This window comes from Somniosus microcephalus, chromosome 14, assembly GCF_052327205.1.
Source record: "Somniosus microcephalus isolate GS21.2 chromosome 14, FLI_Smic_1.0, whole genome shotgun sequence".
In the NCBI taxonomy this organism is placed as follows: Eukaryota; Metazoa; Chordata; class Chondrichthyes; order Squaliformes; family Somniosidae; genus Somniosus; species Somniosus microcephalus.
Window position 1 is genome coordinate 2,956,544 of NC_141000.1, and position 24,283 is coordinate 2,980,826.

The following is a 24,283-nucleotide window of genomic DNA, read 5'->3' on the forward strand; positions in this document are numbered from 1 at the left end:
AGGTTTACCTTTTCCTAACCCGGGGTGCTGAGGCCAATTCTAGCCCCATTATTACTGTACTGGCTGAGATCAGCTCGCTCAGCACAGACCTTGGATCAAAGCTGAGAGCTTCCTGGTTGATATGGCTCAGCTCTCATTGGATAAACTTGCTGAGTCATTGTGGGAGCCTCCAGGTTTTTGAATGTAAGTTGTATTTCTGGGCAGCAGTGGTCTCTATTTACAGTTTAGTGGGTGTTGATGGGTTTAGTGGGTCCTGATGCCAATGTTGTTTGCAGGTGGTGTGTGTTCAGTCACTACTACATAAGAACATAAGAAATAGGAGCAGGAGTAGGCCATTCGGCCCTTTGAGCCTGTTCTGCCATTCAATGAAATCATGGCTGATCTTCTGCCTCAACTCCGTTCACCGGCCCTATCGCCATATCCCTTGATGCCTTTACTAGTCAGAAATCTAACGACTTCTGTTTTGAATATACCCAATGACTGAGCCTCCACAGCCCTCTGGGGTAGAGAATTCCAAAGATTCACCACCCTCTGTGTGAAGAGATTTCTTCTCATCTCAGTCCTGAATGGCCAACCCTTTATCCTGAGACTGTGGCCCCTGGTTCTAGACTCCCCAGCCAAGGGAAACATTCTCCTAGTATCCACCCTATCAAGCCCTGTAATAATTTTGTATGCTTCAATGAGATCCCCTCTCATTCTTCTGAATTCAAGAGAATACAGGCCTAGTTTACTCAACCTCTTCTCATTCGACAGTCCCGCCGTCCTAGGAATCAATCTCGTGAACCTTCGTGGCACTCCCTCTATTGCAAGTATATCCTTCCTCAGGTAAGGAGACCAAAATTGTACACAGTACTCCAGGTGTGGTCTCACCAAGGCCCTATATAATTGGAGTAAGACTTTTTTACTCCTGTACTCAAATCCTCTTGTAATGAAGGCCAGCATACCATTTGCCTTCCTAATGGCTTGCTGCATCAGCACATTTACTTTCAGTGACTCATGTACAAGAACACCCAGGTCTCTTTGAGCATCTGCATTCCCCAATTTTTCACCATTTAGGAAATACTCTGCTTTTCTGTTTTTTCTACCAAAGTGGATAATTTCACATTTATCCACATTATATTCCATCTGTCATGTTCTCGCCCACTCACTGAGCCTGTCGAGATCCCCTTGAAGCCTCTTCACATCCTCTTCACAACTGACACTGCCACCTAGCTTTGTATCATCAGCAAATTTGGAACTATTACATTTAGTCCCCTCATCTTGTACTGCTGTATTTGTGACCTTTCCCCTGACCAGCCCTTACTCCAGTTTAGGCCGCAGTTTAGTGCAGTCAGCTGTGCATTCTGTCTCCCGCTTCACTAAAGGGAAAGTCCAGTGTGAGGGAGAAGGCCTTTCAACATCATGGCTGCACCTGATTTCTGTGCAGTGGGGATTAGAGTTACAGAAAGAGCTCGTATTTATATAGTACCTTTCACAACCTCCAGATGTCCCAAAGTGCTTTACAGCCAATTAAGTACTTTTTGAAGTGTAGTCAATGTTGTACAGGAAACTCTCTTTTTACCAGCACCTAAATAACCGGAAATCTCTCTTAACCGGCAAAATTCAGGAGTAGGTTCAGGTAAGTTTTACTTCACATTAGTGGCTGTGTAACTGGGGTTCCTGGATCTGTGGCCGTGTAACCGGGGTTCCTGCACCTGTTGCCATGCAACAGGGACGCCTGGATCTGTGGCCGTGTACAGGGCTCTCGTACCTTAGTAAGTATACCTCTCTGTAAAACGGACTTTTTGATCAACCGGCACCACGCCGGTCCCTTCAGTGCTGGATAAAAAAGAGTTTCCTGTAATATAGGAAACGCGGCAGCCAATTTGCGCACAGCAAGCTCCCACAAACAGCAATGTGATAATTACCAGATAATCTGCTGTAGGTTTTGGTTGAAGGTTAAATATAGGCCAGGACACTGGGGAGAAACACCCTGCTTGTCTTCAATAATGTCTCCTTTAAAAGAGGGCACCTCTGACAGTGCAGCACTCCCTCAGTACTACACTGGAGTGTCAGCCGATATTTTGTGCTGAAGTCTCTGAAGTGAGACTTGAACCCACAATCTTCTTGATTCAGTGGCGAGAGTGCTACCGCTGAGCCACAACTGACACCTAATTCATGGCAGCCTAAAGTCACAAACTCCCTCTTTCAAACCTTTGATCCTACCAACCTCTGCAATATAAATTTCAGCTTGAAGATGCCAATTTTCTTCAGTTCCTCCATACAACACACCATTTCCAACCATCCCACTGTGCGATTGGACATCCAGACCACTGACTGTGATGGAAGTGACCACTTGAAAGCAGGTACAGAGACTATAGCAGAGTGCAAACCTGCATTACATATGTACTCATAGCAACCAAGAGAAATCCCTGAAGCAATAGCAAAATACTGCGGATGCTGGAAATCTGAAATAACAACAGCAAATGCTGGAAGTACTCAGCAGGTCAGGCAGCATCTGTGGAGAGATAAACAGAGTTAATATTTCAGGTCTGGGACCCTTCATCAGAACTGGAAAAAGCTGGAGATGTAACAGATATTAAGCAGGTGCAAAGACAGTGTGGGGGGGGGGGGGTTAGGAGGGGAGGAAGGAATTGAAAGAATGGGCCAGAAATTCGTGACCAAATGCGTGAGTACGGTCTGGGTACTCACGCATCTGGCCGTTGGAAATGCCAGCGTTCAGCATGCACAGCGCATGCGGGGAACGCCGGCATTTCCAGACCTCGGAACGAAGGGGTTCATAGGCACAGCGCGTGCGACTGCACAGGCAGCGCTTGCGCAGTGAACTTCGTCGATTTCATTCATGGATTCAGTGAGGGTAAGTCCTTACAAGTTACACTTGAAAAAAGCATGTGTAAAGTTGTTCCAAGGCTGCGGAGGAAGATATATTTTATCGTGGAGCTTCTGAAAGGCAATATTTTTGTTTGGGAAAGGGAGGGAAGTTATTTTAAGAAATTTTAAGTAAGTTTTAAAGTTTAAATTTTTTTTTTAAACGGGTTTTCAGAACGGTAGGTAGAAGGAGCAATTGTGGCTGTGTGAATTGAATGTGAAAATGAGTGTTCTAAAATGAGTAATGTAACATTTCCAGCACTTTTAAGAAAGAAACTTTTCATCAGTAATAAGTAATTATGTATGTATGTCCGCATATATTCCTTTACGTATATGTATGTATGTTTTATATTCCTTTACTTATGTGTATGAATGTATGTTTTTAATTATGATTTTCCAATAAGTTACTTTCTCTGAAAGTCATAATTAAATAATACATTCATACACATAAGTAAAGGAATATATACATAACACGCAAAGGAATATATACAGACATACATACTTTCAGAAGCTCCACGATAAGAAATATCTTCCTCCGCAGCCTCTGGAGCAACTGTACCCATGCTTTTTTCATGTGTAAGTTGTAAGGACTTGACCTCACTGAAAGCATGAATGAAAGCGGCGAATTTTACTGCGCACGCGCTGCCTGTGCAGTCGCACGCGTTCTGCCTCTGAACCCCTTCGTTCAGAGGACAGGAAATGCCGGTTTTCCCCACATGCACTGTGCATGCTGAAAACCGGCATTTGCTCCGGCCAGACGCGTAAGTACCCCGACCGTACTCGCGCATTTGGAAGGGAATTACTGGGCCAACATTTTACATGTCAATAAAATGAAAAATTTAACAATTGCACGATTTGCCCCCTCGCATCTGCGACTGAGGGTCCAAGGAGGTGCATTGCGCAAGAGGTCATCGTCGTACGTATCCTCACACGGTTCCCTTTCGGGAACTGTATGAAGTGGTGGAAGGATTTATGGCCGTGATTAACGCTCATTCCGTGACCGTAACCATCTTTGAACCAGCCATTAGGGTGGTTAGTCCTATGGCGTGAGGGTTTTACGGGCTCCCACAACCCATCTGAGGGGGGGGGGGGGGCCACTCACACCCACGGACGCAAGTATCCCGCTGGATGTCCACCCAGAATTTATAGTTGGAGCTCCGACTCCACTTGCTGGGACTGTCTGGAGTGGGGTTGGAAACCCTACTCCTTCTGGCCCAGCGGCGGGGATGCTTACTGCTACGCAAAAGGCCCACTCCGCACAAAAGGTGACACCCATACGTTTCCTGCGCCTTTTCCCTCCCCGTGACTGGAGCCCTATGCTGCCACTTGAAAGACCAAGCTATCATCTGCCCTTTTTGCGGCGCCTTTGACTTCTCATTACCAATGATGAGCAGGCGCTGCGCCTCCACCTCCTTGAGGAGATTGCTGAGGTCATCATCAGTTCAATTGTGAGTTCTTTTAATGCCGTGAATTGTGCTCATTCCAGCCATTTCACGTTGCTAATCGGATTGGGCCTTTGGCATAGCGGTAGGATCCCCGCCGCTGGGCTAGATCAGGGTAGGGTTTCGAACCCCGCTCCAGACAGTCCCGGCAAGTGGAGTCGGAGCTCCGGCTCTAAATTCTGGGTTGACATCCAGTGGGATATTTGCGTCCGTGGGTGTGGGTGGCCCCCCCTCCTTGTATAGCTTGTGGGAGCCCGTAAAACCCTCCCGCCATAGGACTAACCGCCCTAATGGCTGGTTCAAAGATGGTTACGGTCACGGAATGAGCGTTAATCATGGCCATAAATCCTTCCACCACTTCATACAGTTCCCCAAAGGGAACAGTGTGAAGACACGTATGACGACGACATTGCTAAATAAATAAATGGAATTTAAAAAAATCTTTTAGGGCTTTTAAAAGTCTTTAAATTGCTTTAATTCTGTTTAAAACTACTTCAGATTCTTCAAAATAATGTAAACGTTTTTAAAAGTTTATAAAAGTTACCAAAAGCTTCAAAAAACTTCCAAAAACCTATTTAAACTGCTGCTTTGCATGTAAAAATGCTTAGCAGCTTGGCAGAAACATTGGGGGCGTGTCCTGTTAAACTGAGACCTCAAGGGGCGTGTCTCAGTTGCACAGCGCGCTCCAGGCTTCGCGCTGGCTGCACTCCTGGGCGGCGTGACGCCAAACGCTGCCCGGGATTCTTCAGATTCAAAATGGAATTCCAGGCGTCCCTGGAGGTGATCGGCAGGCGCGTCGGGTAAGTGCAAATCGGGACCTTGCACGCGCGGCAAGCCCCGTTCACGAATTTCTGGCCCAATATACTGTGCTTATGCAAGAGGCAGGAAAGATAAAATGTTGCAAATGGGGATGGCAAAATCATACAGCATGAAAAATGGGGGCAGGGATTATTATCTGAAATTGTTGAACTCAATGTTGAGTCCAGCAGACTGTAAAGTGCCCAATCGAAAGATGAGGTGCTGTTCCTCGAGCTTACGTTGAGCTTCATTGGAACAATGTAATAGGCCGAGGGCGGAGAGGTCAGAGTGGGAGTGAAGCAGAGAATTAAAGTGACAGGCGACCGGACGCTCAGGGTCACCCGTACGGACTGAACGGAGGTGTTCCGCAAAGCGGTCGCCCAATCTGCGTTTGGTCTCCCCAATGTAGAGGAGACCGCATCGTGAGCAGCGAATACAGTATAGTAAATTGCAAGAAGTACAAGTAAATCGCTGTTTCACCTGGAAGGGGTGTTTGGGGCCCTGGACAGTGGGAAGGGAGGAGGTAAAAGGGCATGTGTTGCATCTCCTGCGTTTGCATGGGAAGGTGCCAGGTGAAGGAGAAGGGCTGTTAGGGGTGATAGAGGTGTGGACTAGTGTGTCGCGGAGGGAGTGGTCCCTTCGGAATGCTGAAAGGGGAGGTGAGGGGAAGATGTGTTTGGTGGTGGGATCATGCTGGAGTGGCGGAAATGGCGGAGGATGATCCGTTGAATGTGGAGGCTGGTGGGGTGAAAGGTGAGGACAAGGGGAACTCTATCGTGGTTCGGGGAGGGAGGGGAAGGGGTGAGAGCAGAAGTGCGGGAAATAGAACGGACACGGTCAAGGGCCGTGTCAACCACAGTAGAGGGGAATCCTCGGTTGAGGAAAAAGGAAGACATGTCAGAAGCACTAGTATGGAAGGTGGCATCGTCAGAACAGACGCGGCGGAGATGGAGAAACTGGGAGAATGGAATAGAGTCCTTACAGGAAGCAGGGTGGGGGTCCAGGTAGCTGTGGGAGTCAGTGGGCTTGTAGTGGATGTTTGTCGAAAGCCGATCGCCAGAAATGGAGACGGAGAAGTCAAGGAAGGGAAGGGAAGAGTAGGAGATGGACCATGTGAAGGTGAGGGAAGGGTGGAAATTGGAAGTAAAGTGAATGAACTTATCTAGTTCAGGGCGAGAGCAGGAAACGGCACCAATACAGTCATCAATGTACTGGAAAAGGGGGTGAGGGAGGGGACCTGAGTAGGACTGGAACAAAGAATGTTCCACATATCCCACAAAAAGGCAGGCATAGCTAGGGCCCATGCGGGTTCCCATAGCAACACCTTTAATTTGGAGGAAGTGAGTGGAGTCAGAGGAGAAGTTGTTCAATGTGAGAACAAGTTCAGCCAAGCGGAGGAGGGTGGTGGTGGATGGGGACTGGTTGGGCCTCTGTTCAAGGAAGAAATGAGCGCCCTCAGGCCATCCTGGTGGGGGATGGAGGTGTAGAGGGATTGGACGTCCATAGTGAAAAGGAGACGGTTGGGGCCAGGAAACTGGAAACTGTTAAAGTGGCGGAGGGCGTCGGAAAAGTCGCGAATGTAGGTGGGAAGAGACTGGACAAGGGGAGAAAAAATAGAGTTGAGATAGAAAGAGATAAGTTCCGTGGGGCAAGAACAGGTTGAAACGATGGGTCTACCAGGGCAGTCCTGTTTGTGGATCTTGGGAAGGAAGTAGAAGCGGGCTGTGTGGGGTTGGGTGACTATGAGGTTGGCGGCCATGGAGGGAAGATCTCCAGAGGAGATGAGGTCAGTGACAGTCTTGGAAACAATGAACTCTGAAACTCTGAAATCCCTGAAGGTTCAGTTGCTTTTCCTTGAGTAACATGTGCTGGTGCAGACTGATCAGGGTACCCAGGGTTAACATGACATGGTGACCAAATGTATCTGTCTCTGTATGAGGCCCGAACCAATGAAATCCGTGTGAAGATCCTGTTACTTCACTAAACTCTGCTATCATAAGAACATAAGAACATAAGAAATAGGAGCAGGGGTCGGCCATTTGGCCTCTTGAGTCTGCTCCACCATTCAATAAGATCATGGCTGATCTGATCTTGGCCTCAACTCCACTTTTCTGCCTGTTCCCCATAACCCTTGACCCCCCTGTAGCTCAAATATCTGTCAATCTCCGCCTTGAATATATTCAATGACCCAGCCTCCACAGCTCTCTGGGGTAGAGAATTCCAAAGATTCACGACCCTCAGGAGAAATTCCTCCTCATCTCCGTCTTAAATGGGCGACCCCTTATTCTGAAACTGTGCTCCCCAGTTCTAGATACCCTCACTAGGGGAAACATCCTCTTGGCCTCTACCCTGTCAAGCCCCCCAGAATCTTATACGTTTCAATAAGATCACCTCTCTTTTTTTCTAAACTCCAATGAGTATAGGCCCAACCTGCTCAACCTTTCTTCATAAGACAACCCCTTCATCCCAGGAATCAACCTCGTGAACCTTCTCTGAACTGCCTCCAATGCAAGTATATCCCTCCTTAAATAAGGAGACCAAAACTGTACGCAGTACTCCAGGTGTGGTCTCACCAACACCCTGTACAGTTGTAACAGGACTGCCCTACTTTTATACTTTATCCCCCTCGCAATAAAGGCCAACATTCCATTTGCCTCCCTAATTACTTGCTGTACCTGCATGTTAACTTTTTGTGTTTCATGTACGAGGGCCCCCAGATCCCTCTGTACTGCAGCATTCTGCAGTCTCTCTCCATTTAAATAATAATTTGCTTTTCTATTCTTCCTACCAAAGTGGATAACCTCACATTTTCCCACATTATACTCCATCTGCCAAATTTTTGGCCACTCACTTAACCTCTCTATCCCTTTGCAGACTTGACATGCTGGATTTTACCAGCCCTGAGGAGGCGGTGTGGAGGTGGGACTGCTGGGAAAATCAAAAAGAATGGGAGCGGGTGCCGAACCCGCTTCCAACCCGCTTCCAACCAATCTTCCTAGGAGTCGGGTCCCCAATTTGCGCAGGGACCCGACTCCTAGCGGTGGGAAGAGGATTACAGCCACTTAACTGCCTGTTAACAGGTAGTTAACAGGCAGTTAAGAGGCTTTTTCCCATTTTGAGACTTATGCTGCGGGCTTCCCGACGTCAGGGAACCCCGCCAGGGTAAGTGAGGCGTGCTGTGGGTCTGTTGTAATGTTTGTGTATGGATGACAGCTGCAGAAGTGGTGTGAAGGATGCAATAGGACACTGGTGAGTATCAGAGTTAAGGAAATGTTGGGAAAGTCATTTTTAATGTGTTTAGATTTTTCTGTAGGTGACAAGATTTAAAGTGTTTGTGTGGCCTCACCTCATTGGGAGAAGTGACAGATCGCTTCTGTACCCTCACCTGCAGCTGCCATCTGTTTTATCCTAAGGAGTCATTGGAGAGCCTTGGTGTAAGGGCTCACTTTTGTACAGTGTTTGATAGCACCTCAATGCTGTCAAACACTGTCAAATCATCTGTCAAAAATGAATGGTTCATGTCCCTTTAAGAAAACCGGCAGATGAAGCGTCATCAACTGACGTCATCGGACACCAGCTTTCCCTTAATTGGCCAGCAAGCCCACAGGGCGGGATTAACAAGGCCAATCAGGGGAAAATAGTGTCTGTGCGTCGGACGTCGCTAGGGGTGGGACTAGAACCTGGAAGGCAGCAGTCCTGCCCCCAACTCGCCTCGGCAGGTAAAATCCAACCCTCTCTGTCCTCCTCACAACTTGCTTTTCCACTTATCTTTGTATCATCAGCAAATTTGGCTATAGTACACTCAGTCCCTTCATCCAGTCATTAATATAGATTGTAAATAGTTGAGGCCCCAGCACTGATCCCTGTGGCGCCCCACTAGTTACAGTTTGCCAACTTGAAAATGGCCCATTTATCCCGACTCTCTGTTTCCTGTTAGTTAGCCAGTCCTCTATCCATGCTAATATATTACCCCCAACACCGTGAGCTCTTATCTTGTGCAGTAACCTTTTATGGGCCACCTTATCGAATACCTTTTGGAAATCCAAATACACTACATCTACTGGTTCCCCTTTATCCACCCTGCTCATTACATCCTCAAAGAACTCCAGTAAATTTGTCAAACATGATTTCCCTTTCATAAAACCATGTTGACTCTGATTGATTGTATTATGATTTTCTAAATGTCCTGCTACTACTTCCTTAATAATGGATTCCAGCATTTTCCCAATGACAGATGTTAGGCTAACTGGCCTATAGTTTCCTGCTTTCTGACTCCCTCCTTTCTTGAATAGGGGTGTTATATTTGCGGTTTTCCAATCCACTGGGACTTTTCCAGAATCTGGGGAATTTTTGGAAGGTAACAACCAATGCATCCACTATCTCTGCAGCCACTTCTTTTAAGACCCTAGGATGCAGGCCATCAGGTCCAGGGGACTTGTCAGCCTTTAGTCCCATTAGTTTGCCTAGTACTTTTTCTCTAGCGATAGAGATTGTTTTAAGTTCCTCCCTCCCTTTTGCCCCTTGATTATCTACTATTATTGGGATGCTTTTAGTGTCTTCTACTGTGAAGACTGATTCAAAATATTTGTTCAAAGTCTCTGCCATTTCCTTGTTTCCCATTTATTAATTCCCTAGTCTCATCCCCTAAGGGACTAACATTTACTTTAACTACTCTATCCTTTGGTGGTTAAGTATCTAAAATGGGTTTTGCAGTTCAGGTTAGTCTGGTTTCCAATTATTGGTCAGCATGTCAACACACTTTGATTTCTGGGATCTAGATTTGAATCTAGCCCATGCCAAGAAGAGTAAAAGTCACTTTTCTCTGCTAGCTGCCAGGGTTGTACATAGAATAAGTTCGGCCAAGTTCCCACTGAGCATGGGCACACAGCACAAAACTCTCCATTATTTGGCAATCTCAATCAGAGAGGCCACATGGATGATTGGTGTGGGAAATAAAAAAGATTGGTGGGGTGGGTGGGGGGGCCTCTGTGTTTTAAGTTAAATGAGGCATATTGTTGAGGTAGCGAAGACGAACCTATAATACATGCTACCTCTGACCAGGGGACCCCTTCGTCCTGATAATGGTTGCCCAAAATGGAAAATGCCCAAAATGCACAACACTGACCTAAGAATGTAATTACATAAATAAGGCCACTCAGCCCATCAAGCCTGTTCCTTCCACAGGCTATGTGTAGTCCACTCTATCATGGACTCTACCCTCCCCACTTCATCTCTTGAGAAAGGGTTCTGTAAAGTTCCCTTTGCTTTCCAGAGCAAAATTAAACAAAACTCCAGAATATCTATCTAACCGTACATCCTTAACTACTGATCGTTGGCTGATTACTTTCCATTGTGAAACATTTCCATGGTCCCAACAGCTCAGATGAATATGCAAAAGTTCATCACAATTAGTAAAGGGAGAAAATTGGCAGGTAGATCAACTCGATACACATTGTTTGTAGGAGCAGCAACAGTCGATGTCAAAGCCAAGGTGGGAGCCTCTGATTCATTTGAAGCATCGGAGCTATTTATAATAACCAAGTTCGTGCTTCAGTCTAATCATTACCTGGTGAGGTGAGCGTGGTCAGATAACTCTTGCAAGTGAGTGCACTGAAATGGAAAGGTTTACATTTAAAAACTAGCCTGTTGTTTATGTTTGTGCCTACCCACAGGAGGATTGTCCATAGCAATCCCTGGTGAAATCCGAGGATACCAACTAGCACATGAACGGCATGGAAGGTTACCGTGGAAACGGTTATTTGAGCCAAGCATCAAACTTGCCAAAGAAGGATTCCCCGTTAGTCAGCCTCTTGGAAATGCTATAAAGCAATATAAGGAAGACATTGAGAAAGACCCTTCTTTATGGTAAGATTGAGCCAACACTGCTCAAAACTGAGACTAACACTGGTGGCATATTGGGGCTTGAAATGAATTGTAAAGCTGGGCTTTTCACTCTAGAGATTGTCTGCTGAATATTTTTGGGCACTATTTCATAACTCATGAGATAATTTTACATAGAATTGCACAGAAACAGGCCATTCGGCCCAACCAGTTTATGTCGGCGTTTATGCTCCATTCGAGCCTTCTCCCATCTTTCCTCATCTAACTCTATCAGCGTAACCCTCCAGGGAGGTGGATCAGGTGGACATGACATCATAAGATGAGATTAGAAATGATATAACCACATTTTCCCTGATGTTTTTATTCATCCATGGTGTCTCATTAATGTTAAATTTGTTCTTGTTTTTTAGCGGAATATATTTCCCTGGACTCTTTTGAACATTGTTTTAAATGTTACCCATTGCTGTTCTACATCATTGTTTGTCAATATTGTTGTCCATTTTATTTTCCCAAGTTCGATTCTCAGCCCCTCAAAATCAGCTTTTCTCCAATCTATTACCCTGGTCTTTGTCATACTTATGTCCTTCTCAATTATCATCTTAAAGCGTATTATATTATGGTCATTATTGCCTAGATTATTCCCCTACTTTTACTTCTCTTATCTGCTCTGGTTCATTCCCCATTACTAGATCCAATAGCGAATCCTCCCTTGTTGGGCTTCTTGTATACTGGGTTAGAAAGGAGTCCTGTACACATTGTAGGAACTCCATTCCCTTATCCCCTTTACCTACCTCTTCTGGCCAATTAACTTCAGGGTAGTTGGAATCCCCTATGATTGTTATTGTTTTTTACTAATTTCCCTAATTTATTTGCATATTTCTTCATCCAGCTTCTTCCCACTATTAGGTGGTCTGTAGAATGCCCCTATTAGTGTGATTGATCCTTTATTATCTTTTATCTCTATCCACATGGATGCTATTTCTGTCTTACTGACAGCTGCGTCACTTTTCTCTATTGCCATTATGTTATGTCTGTAAACTGATAACATTCCAAACAATTCAACAGAAATAGACAGAAACAAAAGAATATTATAGTTAATCAGAGCTCTTTGCAACAGTCTTTATTTAAAAAGGCGTGTTGACGGTGGGGCTCCCTCAGGAAGGACCCTTCCTTGTCTCTCCCACTATTGTCAGCCCACCTCTGAACTTTCCTTTCCTGATTCTCTCAAACAGCAATGTGCTGTTCAACATACTCTCCTGATCCCTGAAATTCTCACTGTGTTGAAATGAAGACTGATGGTGCCATCTCCTACTCTGAATCATTCTTTCTTTTTCAAGAGCTCAAGGCTATGGGACTCTTTACCTCTGTAAGTCTTCCCTTATAACCAAAGCTTGAGGTTGCCCAATCACTAGTTCCTAATTTGCCTTCTTCCCTTCTATTTGTTCTCAACCTTGATGATGTCATGAACATTTCAATAAAAAGGCATATCTGATCAATTTGATTACACTCAAAATACTCTCATGTCCTATTTCATTAACATATATTTTTTAAATCCATCCTGCGCTTGCTGTTTAGTAGAGTGTAAAGATTACATTGATTCCCAATCTGTAGAACCTGGTTTGGTCCTCTGAAGCTTCAAAGTAAATGAACCATTCAGTATGGCAGTGTACAGAAACCAGGAAGCCCCCAGGTTTGATCTCTAGTTTGTGCTGATGGACCAGGGTATTGACGGGACAACTACAACTGTCTTTGTTTCTTTGCTCCTGATTGCTATCCAGTAACTCTTCCTGGAAAGTGTTTGTTTTGGAATTGGGTGAGAGCATAATTGGGCTTGGCTCTAATACTGCTCATAGTTAAATGATCTGCCAAAACACACTGCCAAATCATCCTTAGAACCATACCCTGGAATGAATCGGCTGGTAACTACAGGAAAAAAGGGGGTGGAAAGAATAGTGCGTCTGTGTGCACATGTCTGGTGGAGGAAGGAAAGTAGTATCCAACCCCCCACTTTGATTTGATGTGACACTGAACACATTTGAAAGTACTGTTACAAATAGAACCACTTGACACCTTGTTTTTCTCTCAACAGTGAAGTATTTTGTAATTCCAATGGTAAAATACTCCAGGAAAAAGAAATCATCAAATTTCCAAAATTAGCTGCAACCTATCAGATTCTGGCGGATGAAGGACCTGATGCGTTTTACAATGGATCTCTCTCCCAACAGATAGTGAACGATATCATGAATGCAGGTGGGGAAAGGCTGGTCATGGTGTAGTTGATGTGTCGCCCTCTCTCCAATGCCTTAGGTTGAGGGCAGCAGTTAGAAGCCACACCAGGCAGGCTGGATCTTCTGATATTACCAATCGCTTACTGTGTTGTCATTAAGCTGCCACTCAAATGCAGATGGTATTAGTTTTTAACCAGTAGCTTGGACTGGAAATGATTTTAAATGTAATGCAGATGGATATTGGGTCTCCTATTTATCCTTTTGAATTTTGTGCTCTTCAAGCTGAACGATTTTAATGTTGGGAATGGGATACTTTTCCCACTTCAGCCACCCAGTGTCAACAGGTCTCTCATGTCAGAGAGAGGATGTTTTAGATGCAGTGAAGCTCCATCCACTCTTCCCCAACTCTCTGCCTCAGCCCCAACCTCAGGAGAGGACCCTGTGCTGTATCAAAGTGACATTTCTATTTCCCTCACCAGGCATTTCTGTGGCTGACTGGCTGGTGTCACCATAGCACCAAATTATAGATAACGCATGCTCTGTAGAACCATGGTTGAGATTCTTCAGATTTATTTCACTTTAGACTTATTATCCGAGTGTAAGCTTTCATTCAATCTGTCTTCCAGCAAATGAAGAGCAAGCTTGCTCTGATATTATTAGGGCTGGAGAAGGTTTCAGAGATAAGTTGGGACGAGACCATGGAGGGATTTGAACACACCGACGAGAATTTTAAAATCCAGTGGAAAATGGTTGAATATCTCCAGTCTCTCTCCATAACTATAGTTCCTGGCGAATCTATGCTCTCTATGGCTTTAATATCCTTTCTAAAATAGGATGTCCCAAGCTACAGACAATACTCTTAATTGTGGCCTAACCAATGCTGTGTGCAACTTTGTCATTACGTCGTTACTCTTGCACTCTATGCCCCTACACCTCCAGGGTTACACCACTTCGAACATTGCTTCAATCTGAGCAACACCAATTTACTCTAACTTTGTTCTCATTCCATGAATCAACTTTCTATCCACCTGCTGCATTTCCTCTTGTACCACAGGCTTGAATTTTTATAACTGGCCTCTTGTCAAACACCTTCTGAAAATCCATTTAATATTCTTCAAAAAAATCTCTTAAATTTGTCAAACATGACTTTCCTGAAACAAAGCCATGCTGGTTACCTTTGATCAACTCGTGCATTTCTAATTACTTACTAATTTTATCGCAAATTACTATGGATGCTAAGAGTTCATCCAACTTTGGTTTATTTGTTCACATTAGAAAGCAACAAAGATTTTTAATTTTTTTCTAAGTGATAATGTTATTTATTATTAAGAGTTTGTTCTTCTCAGTAATTTAAACCTAACTGGAAGATGAAAGTAAATGATTGAGTTTCTCCTGACTGCCTCCTCCATTTTTCTGGTGGATCTAGGAGTCAATGATGTGCTTCATCAGGTCCCTGCCTCCCCTCCTCTTTCTGAACGGGAGGACCTATGGCATAACAGAAACACACCCACATGTAGAAAGGTGCATGTAAAAATAAAATGTTTAAGTGAGGATAACATCCTCCGCTGTGTTTCCTGCCATTTGCCTTGATTGATCCCTGTGTAGGAGTCTACGTACTCCTAGCAAAAAATACTGAACTCGGAGAGGTTCAACAGAAAAGATTTAATTGTTGAGGCTGCATGCTGAACACAAAATGGAGTCAGAGACTACACAAAGTATGACTGCCTTTCATCAGCGCACAGCTTCGACTCCTCCTCCCCCGCTCTGGGCTTAACTATGTTGCAGATCGAGTTTCTTAAAGGTGTGATCCTTCTTAAAGGCATGACGCCTGATTTATAGTCTACGGACCGGAAAGCGGATTGTGTCCTTTCTGTGATCGGTACGCCACACAGCTCCCCCCAGAATCTGCTAGTAGGGAGTGTACGAACTGGCGTGGTGGCTTGATGGCACGGCCGGAACGGCTCTTGGCGGTTGGTGTCGGGAGCGGGGCGGTCGGACGCGTCGGGCTCTTAGGCGGTCTGCCCCGTGGTGGGGGTTGGCCCACTTGAACGGGTTCGTCGGGCTCTAGGTGCGCCAGCTTGAGCCGGTCGACCGACACCTTGTCAGTTCTGCCGCCCACTTCAAGGAGGAAGAACTTGTTCCCCGTCTGGAGTACCTTGTAGGGTCCGTCGTATGGGGGCCGTAGAGGTCCTCGGTGGGCGTCATGGCGCATGAAAACAAATTTGGCCATGTGCAGGCTAGGTGGTACGCGGGTTGCTGGTTCGCTGTGCCGGCCGGTGGGTACCGGAGCGAACTGTTGTGCTCGGTTGGCGAAAGCGCGGCGTTGCTGGTCAGCCGACCAGGGGGTCGTGGCGGTGGGCAGGAACTCTCCGGGTACGCGCAGCGGCTGGCCGTACACGAGTTCCGCCGCCGAGGCTTGCAGGTCTTCCTTGACCGTGGAGCGTAGGCCGAGTAGCACACACGGGAGGCGGTCGATCCAAGCCTCGTCCTCGAGGCTGGCGCGGAGGGACGCCTTCATGGACCTGTGGAATCGCTCGCACAGTCCGTTGGCTTGGGGGTGGTAAGCCGTGGTGTGGTGAACGGCCACCCCGAGGTTTCGGGCGATGGCGGCCCACAGATCAGAGGTGAACTGCGGGCCTCTATCCGACGTCATGTCGGAGGGGACGCCGAACCGAGCGACCCAGGTACCGATGAACGCCCTCGCGATGTCGGCGGTGGTGGTGGACGTCAGTGGAATGGCCTCGGGCCAGTGGGTGGTACGGTCCACGATTGTCAGCAGGTGCGTGTGACCTTGTGATGGCGGCAGGGGGCCGACGAGGTCGATGTGGACGTGGTCGAACCTTCTTTCTGGCACGGTGAACTCTTCGAGTGGGGCTTTGAAGTGCTGGTGGATTTTGGCACGCTGGCAAGCTATGCAGGATCTGGACCAGACGCGCACATCTTTGCGCAGGCCGCGCCAGACAAATCGGTTGGCCACCAGTCTAATGGACATGCGGGTGCCAGGGTGTGAGAGGCCGTGGACAATGTCGAACACCCGTTTTGGCCAGGACGCCGGGACTACGGGGCGGGGTTGCACCAAGGAGGCATCGCATTTGACTGTGACGGCGGACGGGCCACAGGCGACGTCGGTCAGTCGCAGCCCTGGGAGGGTTGTGGGCGTGGAGAGCAGATCGGGGTCGGTGCGTTGCTCCGCTGCCAGTTGAGCATAGTCCACTGCCAGGTGGGCGCCGTGGATGGCGGGGCGGGATAGGCAGTCGGCCACCACGTTGTCTCGACCAGAGACGTGCCGGATGTCTGTGGTGAATTCGGACACCGCGGCGAGCTGGCGTTGTTGCCTGGCTGACCACGGGTCCGCAGATTTCGCCATCGCGAATGTCAGGGGTTTGTGGTCGACAAACGCGGTGAAGGGGCAGCCCTCCAGAAGAAATCTAAAATGGCGGACTGCCAGGTACAGTGCGAGGAGCTCGCGGTCAAAGGCGCTGTATTTGGCCTCCGGGGGGCGCAGTTGGCGGCTGAAAAAGGCCAGCGGTTGCCAGGCCCCATCGACCCACACTTCGTACATGACGCCGACCGCATGGTCGGAGGCGTCCGTGGTGAGGGCCACCCTGGCGTTGGGCTGTGGGTGAGCGAGCATAGTGGCGTCGGCGAGCGCCTTTTTGGTCGAGTCGAAAGCGGTCAACATGTCCGCCGACCACTCGATCGCCATTCTGTCTTTCTTACCCCGGAGGGCTTCGTATAGGGGCCGCATGAGGGAGGCTGCTCCGGGAATGAAGCGGTTGTAAAAGTTGATCATCCCCAAGAACTCCTGGAGGCCTTTGATGGTGGTAGGCCGGGGGAACTGCTGGACGGCTTGCACCTTGGCGGGCAGGGGAATGGCTCCGTCCTGCGTGATGTGGTGGCCGAGGAATTCGATCCTGCTGAGGCCGAATTGGCACTTGGCTGGGCTGATGATGAGCCCGTGCTCACTGAGCCGCTGGAACAGGGTGCGGAGGTACTCGATGTGTTCCTGCTTGGAGGAACTAGCTACCAGGATGTCATCCAGGTAGACAAAGAGGAACTTCAGGTCCCGGAGGACCGAGTCCATGAGCCGCTGGAAGGCCTGGGCCGCGTTTTTGAGGCCGAAGGGCATTCGGAGGAACTCGAATAGCCCAAAAGGGGTGATTATGGCCGTCTTGGGAACGTCCATGGGGTGGACTGGCACCTGATGGTAACCGCGCACCAGGTCGACTTTGGAGAAGACTGAGCGGCCGGCCAGTCTAGCCGAGAAGTCTTGAATGTGCGGTATGGGGTACCGATCCGGCGTGGTGGCGTCGTTTAGGCGCCGGTAGTCCCCGCAGGGGCGCCATCCCCCGTCGGGTTTGGTGACGATGTGGAGTGGAGAGGCCCAGGGGCTGTTGGAGTGGCGGATGATGCCGAGCTGTTCCATTGTGGCGAACTCGGCCCGCGCGATCTCCAGCTTGGCCGGTCCAGCCTGCGGGCGTGGGCACACACCGGTGGGCCTGTGGTGGGGATGAAGTGTTCTACCCCGTGCTTAGCAACCTTCGCGGAGAAGGTCGGGTTGGTGAGGGCTGGGAACTCAGCCAGGAGTGCTGAGTAGTCGTCCGTTGAGCGGGCGCGGCACTGCCACGCCATTTCGGCGAGTTGGGGGGGGCCATGGCGCCCGGGATAGGTGACATGGTGTTCATGTCCACGAGGCGGCGCTGAGGCATGTCGACCAACAGGCCGCGGGCGCACAGGAAATCCGCACCGAGGAGCGGGGAGAGCACCTTGGCGGTGATAAACTCCCAGTGGTAGCGGCGGCCTGCAAGGTCGATGGTGACGGTGCGGGTGCCGTACGTTCGGATGTCGGTGCCATTGGCGGCAGCCAGCACAGGGCCGCGGCCGCCTCGCTGGATCTCGAGGGTGGACGCGGGGATGATGCTGCGCTGCGTGCCCGTGTCGCATAGGAAACGGCGTCCGGAGGCGCTGTCCGTAACGTACAGCAGCGCGCCTGCTTGCCCCATGGCCATCGTGTAGGCCGGTGTGGGGGCGGTTGGAAACATGCAGGGATGGCTGCAGCGGCATGCCCGTGCGCCGAACCGGGTATGGAAGTAGCAGTAGCCCTGGGCCAGAGGGCTTGGGGGACGTGGGGGCCTGGGGGGCCTCATGGCCGAGCTGTGTGGCCGCGCGATAGAGGGTGGAGCGCGCGCTGACGCCGCGGAGGCCAGGTCGGGGGTGACGGCGTGGTTGGAGCTGGCGGACAGGAGCTTATCGGCTTCGTCGGCCAGGGCCTCGAGGTCCGTGAGGCTGAATGCCACGATCGCCGGGCGGATGCTGGGAGGTAGTTGGCGGATAAAGAGCGTGCGGAAGAGGGAGCCGGGCGGTTTCTCGTCGGTCAGAGCAAACATGTGTGAGAGCAAGTCTGACGGCGTGGAGTCACCGAGGCCCGGGAGGTCGAGGAGGTGGCAGTTGTGCAGGAATTGGGAGGCTGTGAATTTTTTAATGAGCGCGGCCTTGAGATGTGCGTACTTGCCTTCCTCCGGAGGGTTTTGTAGTGTTGTCCAGACTTTCGTGATTGTGGAGCTGCCCAGGGAGGCGAGGAGGTAGTCGTACATCGTTGCGTCGGCGGTGATGCCGCGGAGTCGGAATTGCGATTCGGCTTGAAGGAACCAGGCGGTGGCCAGGTTCTCCCAGAACTCCGGCAGCTTCACAGAAACTGCGTTTGTGTCAGCCATGGTTACGCTTAGGAGTCGTCCTGAGCGTCGGGGTCACCAATGTAGGAGTCTACGTACTCCTAGCAAAAAATACTGAACTCGGAGAGGTTCAACAGAAAAGGTTTAATTGTTGAGGCTGCATGCTGAACACAAAATGGAGTCAGAGGCTACACAAAGTACGACTGCCTTTCATCACTGCACAGCTTCGACTCCTCCTCCCCCGCTCTGGGCTTAACTATGTTGCAGATCGAGTTTCTTAAAGGTGTGATCCTTCTTAAAGGCATGACGCCTGATTTATAGTCTACGGACCGGAAAGCGGATTGTGTCCTTTCTGTGATCGGTACGCCACACCTCGACACTAGGCCTATCCTGTTTGGCCTTGGTATCCATCATTTAAAGGTTAGTGGAGGGACAGAAGGATGGTGCCAGCAGCAAGGGTCTGTGCACCGGCTGTCCAAGCATTCCCACACATTGCTCTCGGAGACAGGAAGGTATTTGTGAATTTGTTTTTCACTGTTCGGCAGCAGTTCTGAGCCTGCTGGTGTTCCTGCAAAGTGCCAGGCCTCTGTGGTCTGACCACTCCTGACTCCAGCCCACATCCGGGCATTACTCCAGCAGAGACCAGGGCTCCCACCTCTAATGTGCAAATATTCCAGGGGTCAGAAAATCGTCCGAGGTCAGGCAGCTGAAATTCCTGCCCTGCAGGAGATGAGGCCTGATTGGAAAATCCAGGCTCTCCTGTTTGAAATACACCCTGACTTCTCCTCTGTCTAATTTTGTGTCAGCCATGGCTTAGTGGCAGCTGAGTCCGAATGTTGTGCGTTCAAATTCCACTCTAGTGACTTGAGTACGAAACTCTAGGCTGACACTTCAATGCAGTACTGAGGGAGTGCTGCCCTCTTGGAGGTTCTGTCTTTCAGAAGAGATGTTAAATTGAAGTCGTAAAAAATCCCATCCCGGGGCAGCACGGTGGCATAGTGGTTAGCACTGTTGCCTCACAGCACCAGGGACCCGGGTTCGAATCTGGCCCCGGGTGACTGTCTGTGTGGAGTTTGCACATTCTCCCCGTGTTTGCGTGGGTTTCCTCCGGGTGCTCCGGTTTCCTCCCACAGTCCAAAGATGTGCGGGTTAGGTTGATTGGCTATGATAAATTGACTCTTAGTGTTAGGGGGATTAAATACTTGGGGTTACGGGGATAGGGTGGGATATGTGTTGGTGTAGGGGTTACAGGGATCGGGTGGGGTATGTGTCGGTGCAGGCTCGATGGGCCGAAATGGCCTCTATCTGCACTGTGGGGTTTCTGTGATTCTGTGATTCTGTGATGTGCAAATTGGCTGCTGCGTTGTCTGCATTACAACAGTAACTATACTTCAAAAGTACTTCTTCATTGGCTGTGAAGCACTTTAGAACGACCTGAGGTCATGAAGGAAGCTATATAAATGCAAGTCTTTTAACTGAATGAACACATTTGGCCTCAATATTAACCCACAGCTCAAATGACTTCTGCACAATGGGCCTATTAGTCCATCAACACATCCCACTTTGAAAAGTTCAGTATCCTAACTCAACATTTTCATGTCGCTCTTGAAATTGTGTTACTCCCCTGTCTTGATACAGATTGTTCCGATAAATCATGTGAACTCCAGCCTCAAGCTCAACAATTATGAGTGGTACAGTCCGTTTGAGAGAATAATATTTAAAGCTGAATATTCAGTTAACATTTGAACACCATAAACTCAATAAGATTTCAGTTAAGCGTTTGAATTTTATTACGGTTAACTTGTGTGGGAGGACTGAGTGCTTCAGTGGATTAGCCTCTTGGCCTTTCAGTTGTGTGATGTGGGTTTTACTTCAGCACAGACTAATGGGATGAAAGGTTGCTCTCTGTGTCGGCTGCAAGGGTTATAGCTGAAAACTCAGCCCCTAGTAGGTGTGACAGACAGCTCAGACTTGTCCTGAATTAAGCATTGTTTGGCAGTAAATTTGTAAATGTAATCAGGAAGAGCTGGTGCAGAAATGGCAAGTGAAATAGGTGACGGTGTTTGAGCGTAAGGGATCGGAGAGATCCAGATATACCAGGAAACAACAGGTCAGGAAATTAACATCTGGGAAAGTCTCTGAAATAATTTTGCTAGCTAGTGGGTGAACACTTGGAAGAACATGATTTGTTAAAGACTTGGTGGGCCGAATGGCCTCCTTCTGTGCTGTACTAGTCTATGATTAACAGCCAGGAAAGAGAGGCCACGTTTAACTAGCTGGAATTTTACAAAGCCGTTGTTGATATGGTGTTTTGGGGCAATGTAGTTGATAATTACTTGGATTTTGGAAGTGTTATTACAAGCTGCCAGATTGGCTCTTAAAAGTAAGGAATCCCAAAATGGGAGGCTAATGATATTGGTGGAAAATGGCTTAAAGACATAAAACTGAGGGTAGCAATCAATAGGAATGTTTTACACTGGAGGAAGTAATGAGCGAAATACCCCAGAGTCAGTTTTGACTCCTTTGCTATTTATGATAAATATTAATGATTATTATGGGTGTAGTAAACAAAATCTCCAAGTTTCCAGATAATGCCAATATAGGTGGCAAGACAAATAACGAGGAACAATGTACTGTAAATGGATTCTGAAGGAATTCGATCTTTCAGATAACTGGGCCAATGGGTAAAAGATGTTACTCAAGGTGGGTTAGTGTAAAATGATTGATATAGAGCAAAAAGCAGGAATACATGTTGGATGCAGTTGTGGTATAACAGACCAATCATGAAAGAAAGAGGCCCCGAGTGAATCAAATTATAAACTGGCAGCGCTGTGCTTAGCTTCAGTAAATAAAAGGAAGTAAGGTATTGGGCTACACTATAGAAAGAGAGAGAGTACAGAGCCAAAGGTTGCACTGTTGTATAAGATGATGGTCAGACCCTATCCCGAGCATTATGTGCAGTTGTCGTTGCCTAATCACAGGAAGGATATTATTGTTCTCGAGAGGGTATAGTGGGTGAAACATGATGAATGGGATTTAGGAATCTAAATTTGAGGAAAAAATTAAGGAATTAATTTTATTTGTGAAAAGACTTTGAGGTGACCTGATTGAAGTTAGAATAACAGTCTAATATACCACACCTCTGAAAATAACACTGTCTGATATGCCACAACTCTCAGTATAACATTCTGTAATGTCCAACAGCAACAACAACAACTTGCACTTGATAAGCACATTTAAAGAATGAACTTGCATTTATATAGTGCTTGCAGCATCTGTGGGAGAGAAACAGAGTTACCGTTTCAGGTCGATGACCTTTCGCCAGAACTGGAAAAAGTTAGAAATGTAACAGGGTTTAAGCAAATCTGTTATGTCTCTAACTTTTCTAACTTCAAGTAAAAACATCCCAAGGTACTTCGGAGATGTAGTCAGAAATAAATACCACAACCCCCAGTATAACAATCTCTGATATGATATAGCATCCAGTGTAAAATACACCCACTGCTCCAATAGGGGCCCTAGTAAAGTAATCCTCGATTGGAGTTCAGAAGAATGAGAGGCGATCTTATTGAAACATATAAGATTGTGAAGGGGCTTGATCGGGTGGATGCGGTGAGGATGTTCCCAATGATGGGTGAAACTAGAACTAGGGGGCATAATCTTAGAATAAGGGGCTGCTCTTTCAAAACTGAGATGAGGAGAAACTTCTTCACTCAGAGGGTGGTAGGTTTGTGGAATTTGCTGCCCCAGAAAGCTGTGGAAGCTACATCACTAAATAAATTTAAAACAGAAATAGATAGTTTCCTAGAAGTAAAGGGAATTAAGGGTTACGGGAAGCGGGCAGGAAATTGGACATGAGTCTAGGTTCGGAATGGTCATGGCCCTGTGGGTAGTGGAGCGGGCCCAGGGGCCGTGTAGCCTGGTTCTGCTTCTACTTCTTGTGTTCTAATTCTGTGTTAGATTTCAGGAGATGGTTTTATTCCTGTTCCTGGCTGGGGTGGAGGTCGCCTTTACAGAAGGTAAGTACTGTAGAAAATATAGGGACAGAGTGATCTCCTGGACGAGTTTCGATCGCCTAGATGGGTCGGAGAGGAATTTCCCAGAGTTTTTCTCCCAAATTGACCATTGGGTTTTTTATCTGGTTTTTCGCCTCTCCCGGAAGATCACATGGGTTCGGGTGGGATGGAGAGTGATAGAAGATTTGAGGTTAGGATCAGATCAGCCATGATCTTATTGAATGGTGGAGCAGGCTCGAGGGGCCGATTGGCCTACTCCTGCTCCTATTTCTTATGTTCTTATATTCTTATTTCCTGCCCTTACCACAATCTTTCTGTGCGATTATCTGATACATCACAGAACTGGCCTATTCTATCTTTGCACAGATAACAGCAATGATAACTGATCCCAGGAATTAAGGGGATGAGGTAGGAGGAAAACCAAGAGAAACTCGAGCTCTATAGTCGAGAGAAGGTGGTTAAAATATGAAATGGTATAGACAAGGTAAACATAGGCTATTACTTCACATTGTGTGTAGACCTTGAACACCTGTGTGTTGTGGGGGAGGGGGAGGGGTTGAGGGTCACTGCTGTTGTGATAATGAGTTCAGATCCACTCTCCTATATGCTTGAAACATTTATTTGGTAGTGGGGTACCGCAGGGATCAGTGCTTGGGCCCCAGCTATTCACAATATATATCAATGATTTGGATGAGGGAACCAAATATAATATTTCCAAGTTTGCTGATGACACATAACTAGGTGGGATTGTGAGTTGTGAAGAGGATGCAAAGAGGCTTCAAGGCGATTTAGACAAGTTGAGTGAGTGGGCAAATACATGGCAGATGCAGTATAACGTGGATTAATGTGAAGTTATCCACTTCGGTAGGAAAATCAGAAAGGCAGAGTAATTTAAATGGTGATAGATTGGGAAATGTTGATGTACAAGGGGACCTGGGTGTCCTTGTACACCAGTCACTGAAAGCAAACATGTAGGTGCAGCAAGCAGTTAGGAAGGCAAATGGTATGTTAGCCTTCATTGCAAGAGGATTTGAGTACAGGAGCAAGGATGTCTTACTACATTTATACAGGGCCTTGGTGAGACCACACCTGGAGTACTGTGTGCAGTTTTGGTCTCCTTACCTAAGAAAGGATATACTTGCCATAGAGGGAGTGCAGTGAAGGTTCACCAGACTGATTCCTGGGATGGCAGGACTGTCGTATGAGGAGAGATTAGGTCAACTAGGCCTGTATTCACTAGAGTTTAGAAGAATGAGAGGGGATCTCATTGAAATGTATAAAATTCTGACAGGACTAGACAGACTGGATGCAGGGAGGATGTTTCCCCTGGCTGGGGGGTCTAGAACGAGGGGTCACAGTCTCAGGATACGGGGTAGGACATTTAGGACTGAGATGAGGAGAAATGTCTTCACTCAGAG

At 47.7% G+C, this 24,283-nt stretch overlaps 2 protein-coding genes across 2 annotated transcripts in view; both read left to right on the top strand.

The window, feature by feature from the left end:
* mcf2la (mcf.2 cell line derived transforming sequence-like a) overlaps nucleotides 1-24,283 on the top strand; it is a 581,983-nt gene that overhangs the window by 187,221 nt on the left and 370,479 nt on the right. The window lies entirely within an intron of this gene.
* The window catches only part of LOC147107264 (glutathione hydrolase 1 proenzyme-like), a 176,947-nt gene that overhangs the window by 96,475 nt on the left and 56,189 nt on the right, over nucleotides 1-24,283 (top strand). The window contains exons 5-6 of the mRNA XM_086006127.1: nucleotides 10,781-10,973; nucleotides 13,039-13,199. Of these exons, the coding sequence (XP_085862253.1) occupies nucleotides 10,781-10,973; nucleotides 13,039-13,199 (354 nt within the window). The remainder of the gene's footprint in view (nucleotides 1-10,780; nucleotides 10,974-13,038; nucleotides 13,200-24,283) is intronic.